At 55.1% G+C, this 12824-nt stretch overlaps 1 protein-coding gene across 1 annotated transcript; it reads right to left on the bottom strand.

Moving 5' to 3' along the window:
* Positions 1–1830: 1830 nt before the first annotated feature.
* CATSPER1 (cation channel sperm associated 1) lies at positions 1831–10466 on the bottom strand. Its single transcript, XM_007171252.2, has 14 exons — positions 10410–10466; positions 9977–10363; positions 9473–9890; positions 8348–8560; positions 7508–7621; positions 7171–7327; positions 6836–6927; positions 6545–6688; positions 6317–6380; positions 6089–6161; positions 5891–5951; positions 4383–4458; positions 2119–2233; positions 1831–1961 (listed from the first exon to the last, which is right to left on the bottom strand). Exons 1-14 carry the CDS (start codon positions 10464–10466, stop codon positions 1935–1937), a joined length of 1998 nt encoding a protein of 665 aa, XP_007171314.2. The 3' UTR covers positions 1831–1934.
* Positions 10467–12824: the final 2358 nt, after the last annotated feature.

Below are 12824 nucleotides of genomic sequence, written 5' to 3'. Positions count from 1 at the left end.
AGGAGGGATAAGGGGACAGATGCAATTCAACGTCATTTAAAGAAGAGATGGAACATTTTTTGCACACCTGAATTTGTGGCTGGAATTAACGCTCACTACACATGCACACACACACATCCAGGACTTCTCAAGACGCCAAACAGACACACACACAAACCCACCATGCACCCTCAGATTGCTCCCAGACACCACACATATATCCAGAGAAAGACACACATAACCTAGCAAACCGGAAACACAGACACACACACTCAGAAGCAACACCCCCATCCCGAGGATAACCTGGAGAATACACCCCAAAAGCCACAGCCCCAGGGACACACCTGCCCCAGCCGGAGCTGTTCCTCAGATGCACAGACACACACCCATGCCTGAGACAGGACGGGCAGGAAGCAGCTCCTGTGGGAGCGCGAGGTGTGGGCACCCCGGGGCCCGGCCGCCCGGCCTCGCGCCTGCGCATGCCTGCCTGGCTCCCTGCCGATGCTGGCACTTAATGAGGGACAGCCCCAGCTCCCAGGCCCTGCCCTCTAGGGCCCTGGGAGACCGTATGGGGTGGGGATGGGGAGATGGCAAATAAACTGACTCCCACCTGGAAGCTTGAGGGGCTGAGTCTGACAGGAGTGAGGGATGGAGGGAAAACTTCCAGCCTCCCGGCGGCTCAAGCCTGTTGGATGTGGCAGCGCAGACAGCCCAGGGGCCTGCGGAGGGGCTGCCGCTGCAAGGAGCTCCCGTGTGCCACCGAGCAGGAGCCTCCTGAGTGGCTGCCACAGGGTGAGAAGTGGCAGGAAATGCTTGTTGAATCAGTGTGTGAGGTGGTGGGGTAGGGTGAGGCCGGGTGGCCTCTCCACCCCCGGAATCTGTGCCCAAATCCCAGATGGCATTTCCTCCCCACAGTCTATGCCCAGGCCCTGGGCCAGCCCGCACCCTCAGCCAGGCCAGGGAGGAGACACGCTGCTTCTGTCCGGGGGCCCGGAGACGTCACCACTGTCTGGTCCGCACTGGAAGTAGGGGGGTGGCTGGCAAAACTGTCTGTCACCTCTCAGCTCCCACTCCCGGGTTCCGTCCCCGATTCCCTCCAGCTTCACTCTGCTAGAGGTGAGGTGGGTCTCCCATCTGGTGGGAGACCTCCCTCTGGCTGGGCTCCAGCTTGACTTAGTGCTCAGTGCCCCGCCGCCATCTTGGGCATCCTGCCCAGGCTCAGGCTGAAAGCAGGGGAGCTCATCCCTTGCTTTCCTCTAACAGAGGCTTGTCCACTCCACGCACACCCCGCCCCCCGCCCCGAGGCCACAAGGACTTGAGCAGCCTCCACCCGCCCTCCCCTCACTGAGGCTCTTTAGCCTGACCCCAGGCAGGGCAGGGTATGGCGATGACCTCTGCCTTCGGAGCTCAGGCTGTCCCCATCGAGTTGGCACCCTTGTGCTGGATGCCGACGGTGCCGGTAGGCCTGGGCTCTGAGACCTCATTTCTGGAGCATCCTGGTCCCTCAGGCCCCAACCGTGGGCTGTCCCAGCCTGTTCTTTTTCTCCTGTCTCCTGGGCCAGACGGGCCTCCCTCCCCAAAGCAGGGTGACCGCTCCCTCCCCCTCCAGCACTGAGCCTGGCCCACTTTCCACGTCACCCCGCTGGCTGCTGTTAAGGCCCTGCCAGGCCAGGATGCCAGGCCCCAGTGGGGCAGGGAGGGATCCAAGGACAGAGCCTTTCACCTGGAACACTCGCACACACACACGCTCGAGGACGCACATGCGTGCAGGCCCACAGGTTCCCTTGTGCCTCGGCCCAGCCAGTAAGGACACGGAGCCACCTGGGGTTTTAAAACTCTGTTGGGGCCCAGCCCTGCAGGCCCAGTGATCTTTCCAGCAGAGATGGGGACTTGGCCCGACCCGGGGGAGAGCCTGCCAGAGGCTGAAGTCTGGACTCGGGCTGCCACTCTGGGGATCACTTCCTGAAGTCCTCTTCTCCAGCCTGCGGGGTGGGGTGGGAGGTGATGGCGCAGGCCCTCTGCTTCCCAGAGGCCCACACCACTGTTACTCGGGGCGGCTTCCAGGCAAAGCCTCCGGGGCCCCGGCCTTCCAGTGCCCTCCCCCTCCATCTGGCTCCTCCCAGGTCCCGCCTGGTTCACCTCAAATGCGGTGTCCACAATCTCATCTATGACAGCTGCCTGGGAGCGGAATTTCTGCTGGAAATGCTCCACCCCGGACACCAACTGCAGGAAGTGGAACAGGAGCTCCTGCTGCCTGAGGGCGGGTGGGGGGAGGCAAGGCTGGGCCATCTCAGCCCCCAGAGCCCCCTTCTCCCCCCCATTCACAGCACCCCATGCCTCCATTTCCAGCCAGGGCACCACTTTTCTGTGTGTATATTTCCTCCATGGTATATTTCCTTTTCCACATATCCGCCCCCTGCTGCCACCAGCTGCCGGTACCACAGGGGGTTCTGATGATTAAACTGTTTACCTCCAAACCACCCATCTCTCCATCCATCCAAGCTACCCCACACTGACTCATGCACCCACTCAACCACCTACCCGCATACCCGCCTGTCTGTCTAGCCACTGCCTCACCCATGGGACCACCCCACCCTTTCCCTCGACTCACCTATCCCTCCATCCACCTGCTCTTCCCTGGCCCCGCCCCCCACCCCTTCACAGTCAGCCATCCACCTAACCCCCCAGCCCCACCCACTACCCATTCATTAACTCCTTCACTGCCAGCCTGTCTCATCAATCCAGCCATCAGATAACCCTGAAATCAATGAACACTGCACGGTGCTCCGAGGACAAAGAAACAAATAAGAAACAGCCCCTGCCCTTAAGAAGCTCAGTCTGTGGCAGAGCCAGAAAAGCAAACCAAGGGTCTTTACACTTGTGATAAGTATAAACAGAGGACATTGAGGGGCCCAGAGGAGGAAAACCTCACCCAAGTACTGGGGATCAGGAAAGGCTTCTGGAGGAAGCGTCACTGAGCTGAGCTTGAAAGACACTTGAGGGTTTGCTGAGCTCAGACCGGGTTTCTGGTGCGCCAAGGTCTGTGAGCAGCGGGGAGCGTACTGGGGGCCGGGGGTGGGCCTCGGGACGGATGAATTCAAGGTGGAGACGTCCAGGGGAGGTCAAAGCAGGGCGCCCGGATCTTAAGCTAAGAGAGACAGGAGCCCTTGTAGGGCTGTAAACTCGGGGAAGGCAGGGAAAGCCAAAACTACTTTTAACAAAGATCACTCCCTAAATCATTAAAAAGAAAAAGGAAGGAAGAAAAAAAGGATTCAAACAAACAAACAAAACAACAAAAACAACGACCACTCTCAGTGGAGGTGGAGGTGGGCCAGTGGAGAAGAGTTTGGAGGCCTAGAAACCCCCAGGGAAAGCGTCACAGAGGAGCCAAGGCCCAGCCCAGGCCAAGGTACGAGGATCTGGAACGTGGAGGGTGGAAGGCGGCCAGGAGGGCGGCCAGGAGATGAAACGAGCAGGATTGCATTTCAGCTTTTCCAGCTCTTGATCACCTGAGCCTGGTGTTGGCAGCCAGAGAACATTCCAGGCAGAGAGAACAGTGTGGGCAAGGGCCTGAAGGTGGAGAAGTATGTGCTGTGCTGTACGTAAAGCCAGGATGTGCTGGAGGTGTGGGGCGGGGCTGCCGTGATCACGGAGGGCTTGGCGCTTAAGCTCTGTCGGTGGCCAAGAAGAGCCTGGAAGGTGCCAGCAGTCAGGCTGGTTTGGAGCCGGTCTGGATGAGGTGGGGCGGGGCCCAGCTTTCGGGGTGAAGGCTCTCTGGGGAGCCAGGTCTGAGAGCCAGGGCGCAGGAGTCTGTGCCAAGGACCCCTGGCCATGAGCACAGCCACGAGTCCCCAGCTGTCCTGGCCCAGCCGACCACTCGCGTTGACATCTGCCTCCCAGGCCTTTACCAAGCTGTTTCCCGACCCACCCTCCTCATCCCTGAAGCCAGCTGGAGTCCACCCACCCTATGTGGCCCCGCGAAGGTCTTTAGAGGGGGGCCCTCACGGGCAGGTGCTAGTCTGTGTCCTCTTTGGGCCTCTGGAGTCCTCGCAGAACCTGGCCCAGAGCAAGGATCAGGGATGCTTCTGGAGCAAAAAGATGAGCAGAGCCCCTGCTCCTGCAGCCTCTGGCCGCTGCCCTGCCCTGGGCCCTTGGCCTCAGAGGGGCTCTCGTGGCCCTTCAGGTGCTGCTGGTGGGATTCTCTTGGTGGTACCAGGTGACTCTGAGTGAGCAGAAGCCACTCAAGGCCTCCACATCCCACCCACAGGCTCTACATAAGCCTTAGGGCTCTACCGCCCTTCCAGAGAGGCGGGCAATGCCCCTTTCCCATGGCGGCCCACCGGTCTGGCCCCCGGACCTCTCCCCTTAGACCTGAGGCCTCCGCTCCCTTTGCATCTCCTTACTCCTCAGTCATGGCTCCGAATTTTTTCTCAATGAGCTGCTTCTGTATGGTGTGTCCACTTATCACCTCTTTAGGCTCTGGATGTAGGGAAAGAAGGGGGAGGTCAAGAAGCTGCCTGGATTGAGAGAAGGTGGAGGAAACCCCGTGTGTCATGGAGATAGTCGAACAGGAGCTAAAGGGGGTTTTGTCCAGGATGACCCCAAAGAGATTGCTTCTCCGGGCATGGAGTGTGCTTTGTTTGTTTGTTTGCCCATCCAGCAGGCGTTCCCTCTTCTTCTGGTAAAAGTCTCCCAATTTTCCTGGGGAACCACTCCCACCCCTTTCGGTGCACGTTGCCTAGCTGGGGTTGACCCCACCCCCCAGCTCTAAGGACATGTGACTCAAGCCTGGCCAAGCAGAATAGCCTATCCTTTCAGCTATAGCGATTGGTTCAGAAATAGGCAGGTGACCAAACTGAGCCAAGGAGATTCATTTCTGGGACGTTGTTTGAACCACCGGGAGAAGAGGACCCCTGCTGGGAGAGCTTGGGGTACTTAAACTGTGAGGATTTGGGACTAGAGTTGCAGGTGGTCGCTTTCCCACCACAAAGGAAGAGCACCCTAAGCACAAAACCACACAGAGAGCCACAGAGCAGAGAGCTGGAAGGAGACCAAATTTCAACCATCATTGGGTCCTGGATCCAGCCGTTCCTGAAAGCCCATGCACTCTCAAGTTCCTAATAATTTGAGACAGTTAATTCCTCTTTTTGCTTAAGCTTTTCTGCACTGAGTGTTCATGATGGAGAGGGCAGGTGAGGGGCCAGGTGACCCCTGAGGGCCCTTAGTCCTCTGGTGTTGATGATCCTAAGAGTGGGATTCTGGAGCTCAGATTCTAAAGTTCTGAAGGTCTTTAAGCAGGAGGCAAAGTAATTGGCTCAAAATCTACCCAGAAAGTCAGGTGTGTAAAGATGAATATGTACAGAAAACTTCATTTTTATAGACTCTCAATTCTTATAGACACTTTGAGTGACTCTGGACGAGTGTGTATAACACCTTGACAAAAGCCTCAAAGGCAGTTGAAACCACCTCATATAAGACCAACTGCTATAAACTTTGTAAGTTATTAACAGAGACGAACGTTTGGTGAATCATAATTTGGCTAATTAGTTGTTTTGCAAATGGGTCTTTCAAGAATTGACTATCAGTTTAATTGGTTGTTGGCGGTTAGTCGTGGAGCTTTTTGGACCAAAGTTCTAAGCTCTGAAAGTTCTCCTGAGTGTCAGGTTCTAAGACTCTAAAGCTGGGCCTTGGGAATTCCCTGGCAGTCGGTCCAGTGGTTAGGACTTGGCGCTTTCACTGCCGGGGCCTGAGTTCGATCCCTGGTTGGGGAACTAAGATGCCTCTAGCCGCGCAGCGTGGCCAAAAATAAATAAATAAATAGATAGATAGATAAATAGATAAATAAATACATACATACATAAGCTGAGCCTGGAGCTCTGTGCCTGCCTGGAAAGAAGTGGGGTACTGGTACCTGCTTCGATGAGCTCTATCAGTGAGTCATCCAGTAGCTTCTCATGGATCTGGGAGGCCTTCTGCGAAGAAGAGGCCTCAGTTCTGCCAGAGCCCCATGTCTGCCCATCCCTGGAGCACCTTCCTTCCTTCCCTCCAGCTTCTGTGTCCCCCTCCCTGTGCCTTCCTGATTGGTCCCCCTGCCCCACTCCCTCACTACCTCCTGCTTCACTTTCTCCAGGCCTTTGAGCAGGGCCATCTGGAAGTTATCCACCAGGACGGCAATCACCAGGCTGGGGGGGTGGAGACAGGAGGAGGCTGGAGGGGAGGCCCTGAAGCCTCCTCTGGGTTCACCGTGGCAGAACCATGGTGAGAGGGGAGGGGAGGGGATGCCTCGGGGTTAGGCTGGGGGAAGTGAAGCTGGGGAGCACAGGCATGGGGGCCTCACTTGAGGAAGATGAAGTACTGGATGATGATATATATCATGAGAATGGGGATGATGTACCAGGCACCTGGGAGAGAGGGGGCCATTCGAGCTGTGAGTTCCTTGCCGGTCCTCACCACACCCCTGCCAGCAAGCCTCAGAAGCCCCACTTTGCAGATGGGGTAACTGAGCCCTCAGGGTCTGCCCACCCAGCCAGCCCCTGCCCTCCACCCAGCCTGAGGCCTGCCCTACCCTGGGCTCGGCTGTCCAGGTAGATGAGGGACCAGTCGTCCAGGGTGAGCAAAGTGAAGAGGGTGAAGATGGTGGTGAAGATGTTCTGGAAGCGCTTGGGGTCAGAGTAGCGGAACAGTGCCCGGAGCACCACAGAGAACAGGACTGGCTGTTGAGGACCAAACCAGGCTCACAGGGTCCTCTCTCCCCTTCTTCCTCTCTCCCTGCCACCCCCAGTTCCTGGTCCCTCCCCCCAGCTCTGTCCATTGCAGCACCTCACTCTCCCAGCCCAGTCCCCGTGGCACAGGATACAGAGACAGGTGAACATGAGGATGAGGATGGCGGTGATGGACGGCAAGGACCGGGCCAGGGTCCCGGTCACTTCCTGGAGGCTGGTCAGGAAGCTGTGGGCAGAGGTTGAGAGAGAGGCTGAGTCAGTGGGGTGGGGATCTGTGTCTAGCAGCTGGAGCTGATTACAGATTTCAGACTGCTGATTACAGGGGTGGGAGGTCCCTGATTTGCTAGTGACTTGGGGTGGGGGGTGTCCCAGACCCTCTCTGGAAAATAAAGAGATTGATCCTAGTGGATGGCAGGAAAAGCAGGCTGGAGTCTGCAGCCTCCTTGTGGGCAGCTGTGGGTCCGCTGACCTGAGCCTCCGCAGGACCCGGATAGCTCGCAAGGCTCGCAGGCTCTTGAAGACCTTGAAGATGCGGAAGATGCTTTGGTTGTAGACCACGCGCATGGAGGAAGAGTTGACCTGCATGAGCATGAAGTCCAGCACAGCCATGACCATGATGAAGAAATCTACAGAAACAGGGGCACCTGGGTGTCATGGGCTCCTGCCCAGGCTCACAGACCTCCCAGCGCCAACACCCCCTGCTCCTGTCGCCCCTGGGCAGTTCAGGGGCTCCCACTACACACAGACACACAGACACACACACAGACACACACACACACACACACACACGCCCCATCCCTACCCACCCAGGTTGTTCCAGGGGTCCAAAAAATACTTGAGGCCCAGAGCAATGATTTTGAGCACAGCTTCCACCACGTAGATGCAGAGGAAGATGGAGTCCAAGGCCATGAAGTACCACTCTGTGGGGAACACGGGGGAGGGGAGTCTCACTCAGGGGTCTCCCCAGCAACCCAGCCCCTCCTTCCTCCTCCCCACTGGAACCTCACCCTCAGCCATTTAGGGAGAACCTGACTCTGCCCAATGTCTGTGTGTCTTAACTGCTCTGTGACTCACTTTTCTTGCCTATAAAATGGTGATAATCACAGTCTGCCTGATAGAATTTTCACAAGCATTAAATGCTTTTCACATAGTAAAGGGCTTAGAATGGAGCCTGAAACAGCTTGCAAGAAACATCACTCTTCTTCTTCTCTCCTTAGTTTATGGGCCCTGTGGCAGGTCCTTACCTTCACTCTGCTCCCCAGGGTTTTAGGGACCATCTTCCCAGGTTTCCCACCCTCATCCCTCCAGGGCCTCCTGCTTGCACAGTCTCCTGGCCCTTCCAGCCGACCTGGGTTCTGGGCATCCTTCCGGCAAAGCAGCATACTTAGAGCTGATGCGCCACCTGGTGGCTATAGTCCAAAACAGCATATCCTCAAATTTATTGGGCTTTGGTGTCTCTGGCGGGCTGGTTGACTTCAGCAAAACTCTCTGAGCCTCACTCTACTGCTGGGCAATGCCGCTTACTTCCCAGGGTGAGGATCAAATGGGATAATGAAATAAATCACCCGGCACTTGGTCCGGCCCCCGGGAGGCTTGGGACAACATCAGTGGCCTTCTCCATGTGAACAGGGCTCCCTGGCTCTTACCACCCCGGACCTCGACTTCAGCGAAGGTCTGGGCCACGAGCATGATGGTGTTGAGGCAGACGATGAAGACGATGAAGGCTTCAAAGGCCAGGGAGTCAGTCAGTTTCCTGAGCATTCTCGAAAGGCCCCAAATGAGGTGGCTTAATTTTTCCCACAAAAAATAGAAGAGGTCCACAGTGTGCAGCTTCTTGTGGGTTCGTGGGGCTCGGCCAGCTGTAAAAGGGCCAGAAAGCCAAGCCCATGGGGGAAGGGGACACGGGGATCCGGTCTCCCTCGCAGGCTTGCCTGCCATGAGCTCACTCGGGTGCCTCCATGCTGGTCCTGCGCTGGTATAGGAGCCACAGGCTTGACTCCTTCCCCGACAGATGCCAGCTTGCTTGGGATTTGGGGTCTGCTTGAGCTCACGCTCCTACACCTCCATGCTTTTCTTTAGTCACATGGCAACTTACACACGGAAGACCCGATCCTCCTCGCCACCCCATCCTCTTGGTAAACTCTCCCTCTCCCTCCAAGATGCAGCTGAAACATCTCCCCCCATTGGCTGCCTTTTCTGCCCACAAACAATTAGACACTCATCCCTCACTGCTTGTTTGTGAGGCTGATGCCGTGTTTACGGAACTACCAGGGGCCAAGTTTGGGGGATCATATGTTAACAGCCAAAGTCTCTCCCTGCCCTCTAACCAGGCCCTCATTCAGGCACTGGTTCCAGCCTCTGGCCTCAAGAAGCTCACAGTTCAGTGGCGGAAACATGGACGAACAGAATCCACAGTGGTAAATGTTCTGATACGGATGATAGGCCCCTCTCACTGGGTAGTCTGGGATTGGTTGTATAAGTGATCACCCCCAGCTTTCATACTAGAGAAGAGGAAATGTTCGAGAAGTGAACATGCGAATGAATAAAGCAGTGACTGCATGAACCAACAACCGACAGTCTGGAGAAGTGCCTAATTCCAGGAATAAAAGATTGGATGATGAACAGTCAGGCGAGTGAATAGCCAATGGGATACACCTGCAGGTGAGAGCAAGCCTCATGATCTGCGGAAGGACGTGCAGGGCCTGACTCAGGTCTGGAATCTGGGCCAGGCAGGTGGAGTTGGGGGGTGGGGGGGGCGAGCCAAGACTCACTTTTGCACTTCTGAATCTGCTCGTCTTCTTTGGGCCAGCTTTCCGAGGTTTTAGAGGAGGAGCCCTGAGGATGGACTTTGCTGGAGGTCTGGGCAGGGTGTGAGTGCACTGTGTTCAGGGAACGAGCCAAGCTGAAGACCGAGGTCTGTCTGTCTGGCTTGCTAGGTTGGGGGGCTACTTGACGAGAATAGGCAGGGGCGAGGGAGGCTGAGGCCACGCTGTGGGACGCGTATGGGCCAAAGAGTTGGGAGCTACCACGACGGTGCTCCCCATAGCGGTGATCTCGGAGGAGGTAATCACGAGGATGTGCGCCGTGCTGGTGCTCTCCGTGGTGGTGCTCGGCACGGTGGCCGTGCAGGTGCCCGTCATGGCGGTAGGACCCCGTGGAGGCAGGCCTTCTGTGGTGATGGGCTTCATGCTGATGGTGCCCGCCATGGTGATGGGCCTCCCTATGCTGGGCAGGGCTACCAGAGTGGGACAAGTCTCTGTGGTAGTAAGGCTCACCTTGGTGATAAAGCCCACTATGGTGGGAAACCTCACTGTGGTGGTGAAACCCACCATGGTGGTGGGACTCCCTGTGTTGGTGGGGCCCCCCATGATGTCTCCTGCTACCGTGGTGGTGCTCATCATCAAAGTTGTCCTCACCATAGGAATGGTGGGAGATGAAAGTGCCACGGGAGGTATCCGGGAAGAGGGATGAGGAGTGGTGGGCTCCACCATGATGGTGGGCCTCACCGTGGTCGGGGGAGTGGTGGGAGTGGTGGGAATGGCGGGAGAAGGCATTGTCATGGAAGTCTTGAGATCCACCACGATGAGGGGATATGCCATGATGGTGGGACTCACCATGGGGACGGGACACCCTTTGGTGATGGCGGTGGACTCCACCATGGCCTGGCCTGTGGTGTGTGGTTGGTGAGCTGGGGTGAGAGAACACAACCGAGTCATCAGTGTCTGCCTCACTTTGAGCCTTTTCAGCCATCGAGAGTTGATCCATGACTATGCTGTGAACCCTGGAATGAGGAAAGCTCAAGATGTGGGCCTAAGAGCCCTTCCTGGATTGCCTTTCTCATCTAAGCCGTGGCACTGGGGCTTCTAGGAAAGCCTGACTTCTCATGGAATTCTCCCCTCTATGATGTCACAAACAGGCCCCTTAGCAGGCTTAATTCCCAAATGCCTCCTCCTGGGCTACAGTCCAGAATCAAGGATCAGTGTGTCTAACCTCCTCAATGTAAAAGGACAAAACTGAGGTCAAGAAAGGGGAAGGGACTGGCCCAAGGTGACCCAGCAGGTCAATGCGAAAGCTGGACAAAGAATTCCGGGGTGACACCATAGGCCCCAGCAGTTGCTTTAGCTCTGGTACTGGAAAAAACTTTAAGAAGCCAAATGGTCTAGTCCCCAGTTGTACCTAGATACCAACTGGCTCTAAGGTTCAAACTGCCCAACTCCACTGTAAGTAGGTGTGTGACCTTGAGCTAGCTGCTTAATCTTCCTATGCCTCAGTTTCTTCCTCTGTAAAATGGGGATAATAACACCTACCTCAAAGGATCAAAAAGGTTAAGATATGTAAAACTTATACTTACAGCACAATAAATGTTAATTAGTATCGTTATTCTCTCCTTCATCATTGACAGGGATGAAGAGGAAATCCCTGTCTTGGGTTATTACTAAAATAAAGCCATCAGCCATTATTTACTGAGGACTTACTTTAAGAACTTTTTTTTCTTTTTAAATTTATTTATCTATTTATTTATTTATGGCTGCACTGAGTCTTTGTTGCTGTGCGCGGGCTTTTGTCTAGTTGCGGCGAGCGGGGGCTACTCTTCATTGTGGTGCGTGGGCTTCTCATTGCTGTGGCTTCTCTTGTTGGGGAGCACAGGCTCTAGACACACGGGCTTCAGTAGTTGTGGCACGTGGGCTCTAGAGCACAGGCTCAGTAGTTGTGGCGCACGGGCTTAGTTGCTCCACGGCATGTGGAATCTTCCCGGACCAGGGCTCGAACCCGTGTCTCCTGCGTTGGCAGGCAGATTCCTAACCACTGCGCCACCAGGGAAGCCCACAAGGCTTCATTTAAAGCAATGTAAGGTCCACAGGAAAATTGAGGGGAAGGTAGAGAGATTTCCCATATGCCCTTTGCCCCGACCACATGCATAGTCTCCCACATTATTAACATTCCAACCAAAGTGGTACGTTTATTACAATTGATGAACCTACAATGACACAGCACCATCCTCCAGATTCCATAGTTTACATTAGGATTCACTCTTGGCATTGTATATTCTATGGGTTTGTATGCACTTTTAATATAATCCTCACAATAACCTCACAGGATGGATATTATTACCCCCATTTTACAGAGGAAGGTACTGTGGCTCAAAGAGTATAAATGAGCTGCTCATTAAATAAGAACTTAAAATCAGCGCGAGCTCCAAACTTCTCCCCCACCATGCTGTCCTGTCTTCCTGCTGAAATCCACCAGAATTCATTCATGCACAGTGCAGCTCTTCTGGAAGCTTTCAGGTCCCTCGTTTGACTACAGCTGCTTCCTGAGTGCTTGGTCACAGCCAGGTCCATAGCAGCATTGGGTACCAGGTTCCCAGTGATGAAAGCCCTCAAAAGGGCTCAGTGTCTGTTGCCAGTAGCAGACAGGGCAAAAGTTTGTGATAGGACTACTAATTGTTCCACAAATCCATTCTCCTCCTCTTCCTGGCACGTGGCCTCCCAGCTAGAGATGACATTTCCCAGTGTGCCTTGCATCTAGGCGTGGCCAAAGGGTGAGAGCAGAAGTAATGTGAGAACTTCCGGGTTTTGGATTTAAAGCACTGGGCCGGGAACCTCTGTTTCCCACCGTTCCTATGGGCTAGAGCGTGGATCAACAAGCAGACAGGATCGATATTCAAGGGCAGAGATTTCTAAGTTCTGCAAAACCACGGAATTAGCCTTGAGATGTTTCTACTTTACGGATTCTGTCTTGTGATGAGAAAAAAAACCCTCAGCATTATTTTTGAAACTCATGTGCTGTGTGATGCCAGCGCTTTCAGTGATGGACAGTAATGGAGCAGCCTCGGGAACCATTTGTGAAAGGTTGTTCAGCCCCGTCTGCAGTGCTCATTGGGTGGGGCCTTGCTCAGTTTTCAGCGTGAGATCAGGAAGTCTGTCGATCATGTGTGAACACGGCATTGCCCGGATAGGAGGTGGTAAAGACGGTGACCTCAGCCTCACCCTCCTGGTTACCTCCCCCCACCTCCCCTTAGGCGCGGATGACTGACTTAGGGGCGCAAACACTCTTTCTGGTGTGATAGAAAATCAGAGGAAATTTTTCTTCTAAAGAAATCATTTTTGCCGCGACGTAGCG

The sequence above is a fragment of the Balaenoptera acutorostrata genome, chromosome 9, assembly GCF_949987535.1.
Source record: "Balaenoptera acutorostrata chromosome 9, mBalAcu1.1, whole genome shotgun sequence".
In the NCBI taxonomy this organism is placed as follows: domain Eukaryota; kingdom Metazoa; phylum Chordata; class Mammalia; order Artiodactyla; family Balaenopteridae; genus Balaenoptera; species Balaenoptera acutorostrata.
Note: the sequence above shows the minus strand (reverse complement) of the source record. Positions and strands in the feature narration are given on the sequence as shown.

What these genes read in the sequence shown, in the direction of transcription:
- CATSPER1 (XM_007171252.2), bottom strand. Translation starts at nt 10,466, where the DNA reads ATGGATCAACTCTCGATGGCTGAAAAGGCTCAAAGTGAGGCAGACACT. An exon ending in GGACCCCTGGAACAACCTGG is followed by an intron (nt 7,328 to 7,507) that starts GTGGGTAGGGAT and finishes CTGTTTCTGTAG; the next exon opens with ATTTCTTCATCATGGTCATG. An exon ending in GATAGAGCTCATCGAAGCAG is followed by an intron (nt 4,459 to 5,890) that starts GTACCAGTACCC and finishes CCCTACATCCAG; the next exon opens with AGCCTAAAGAGGTGATAAGT.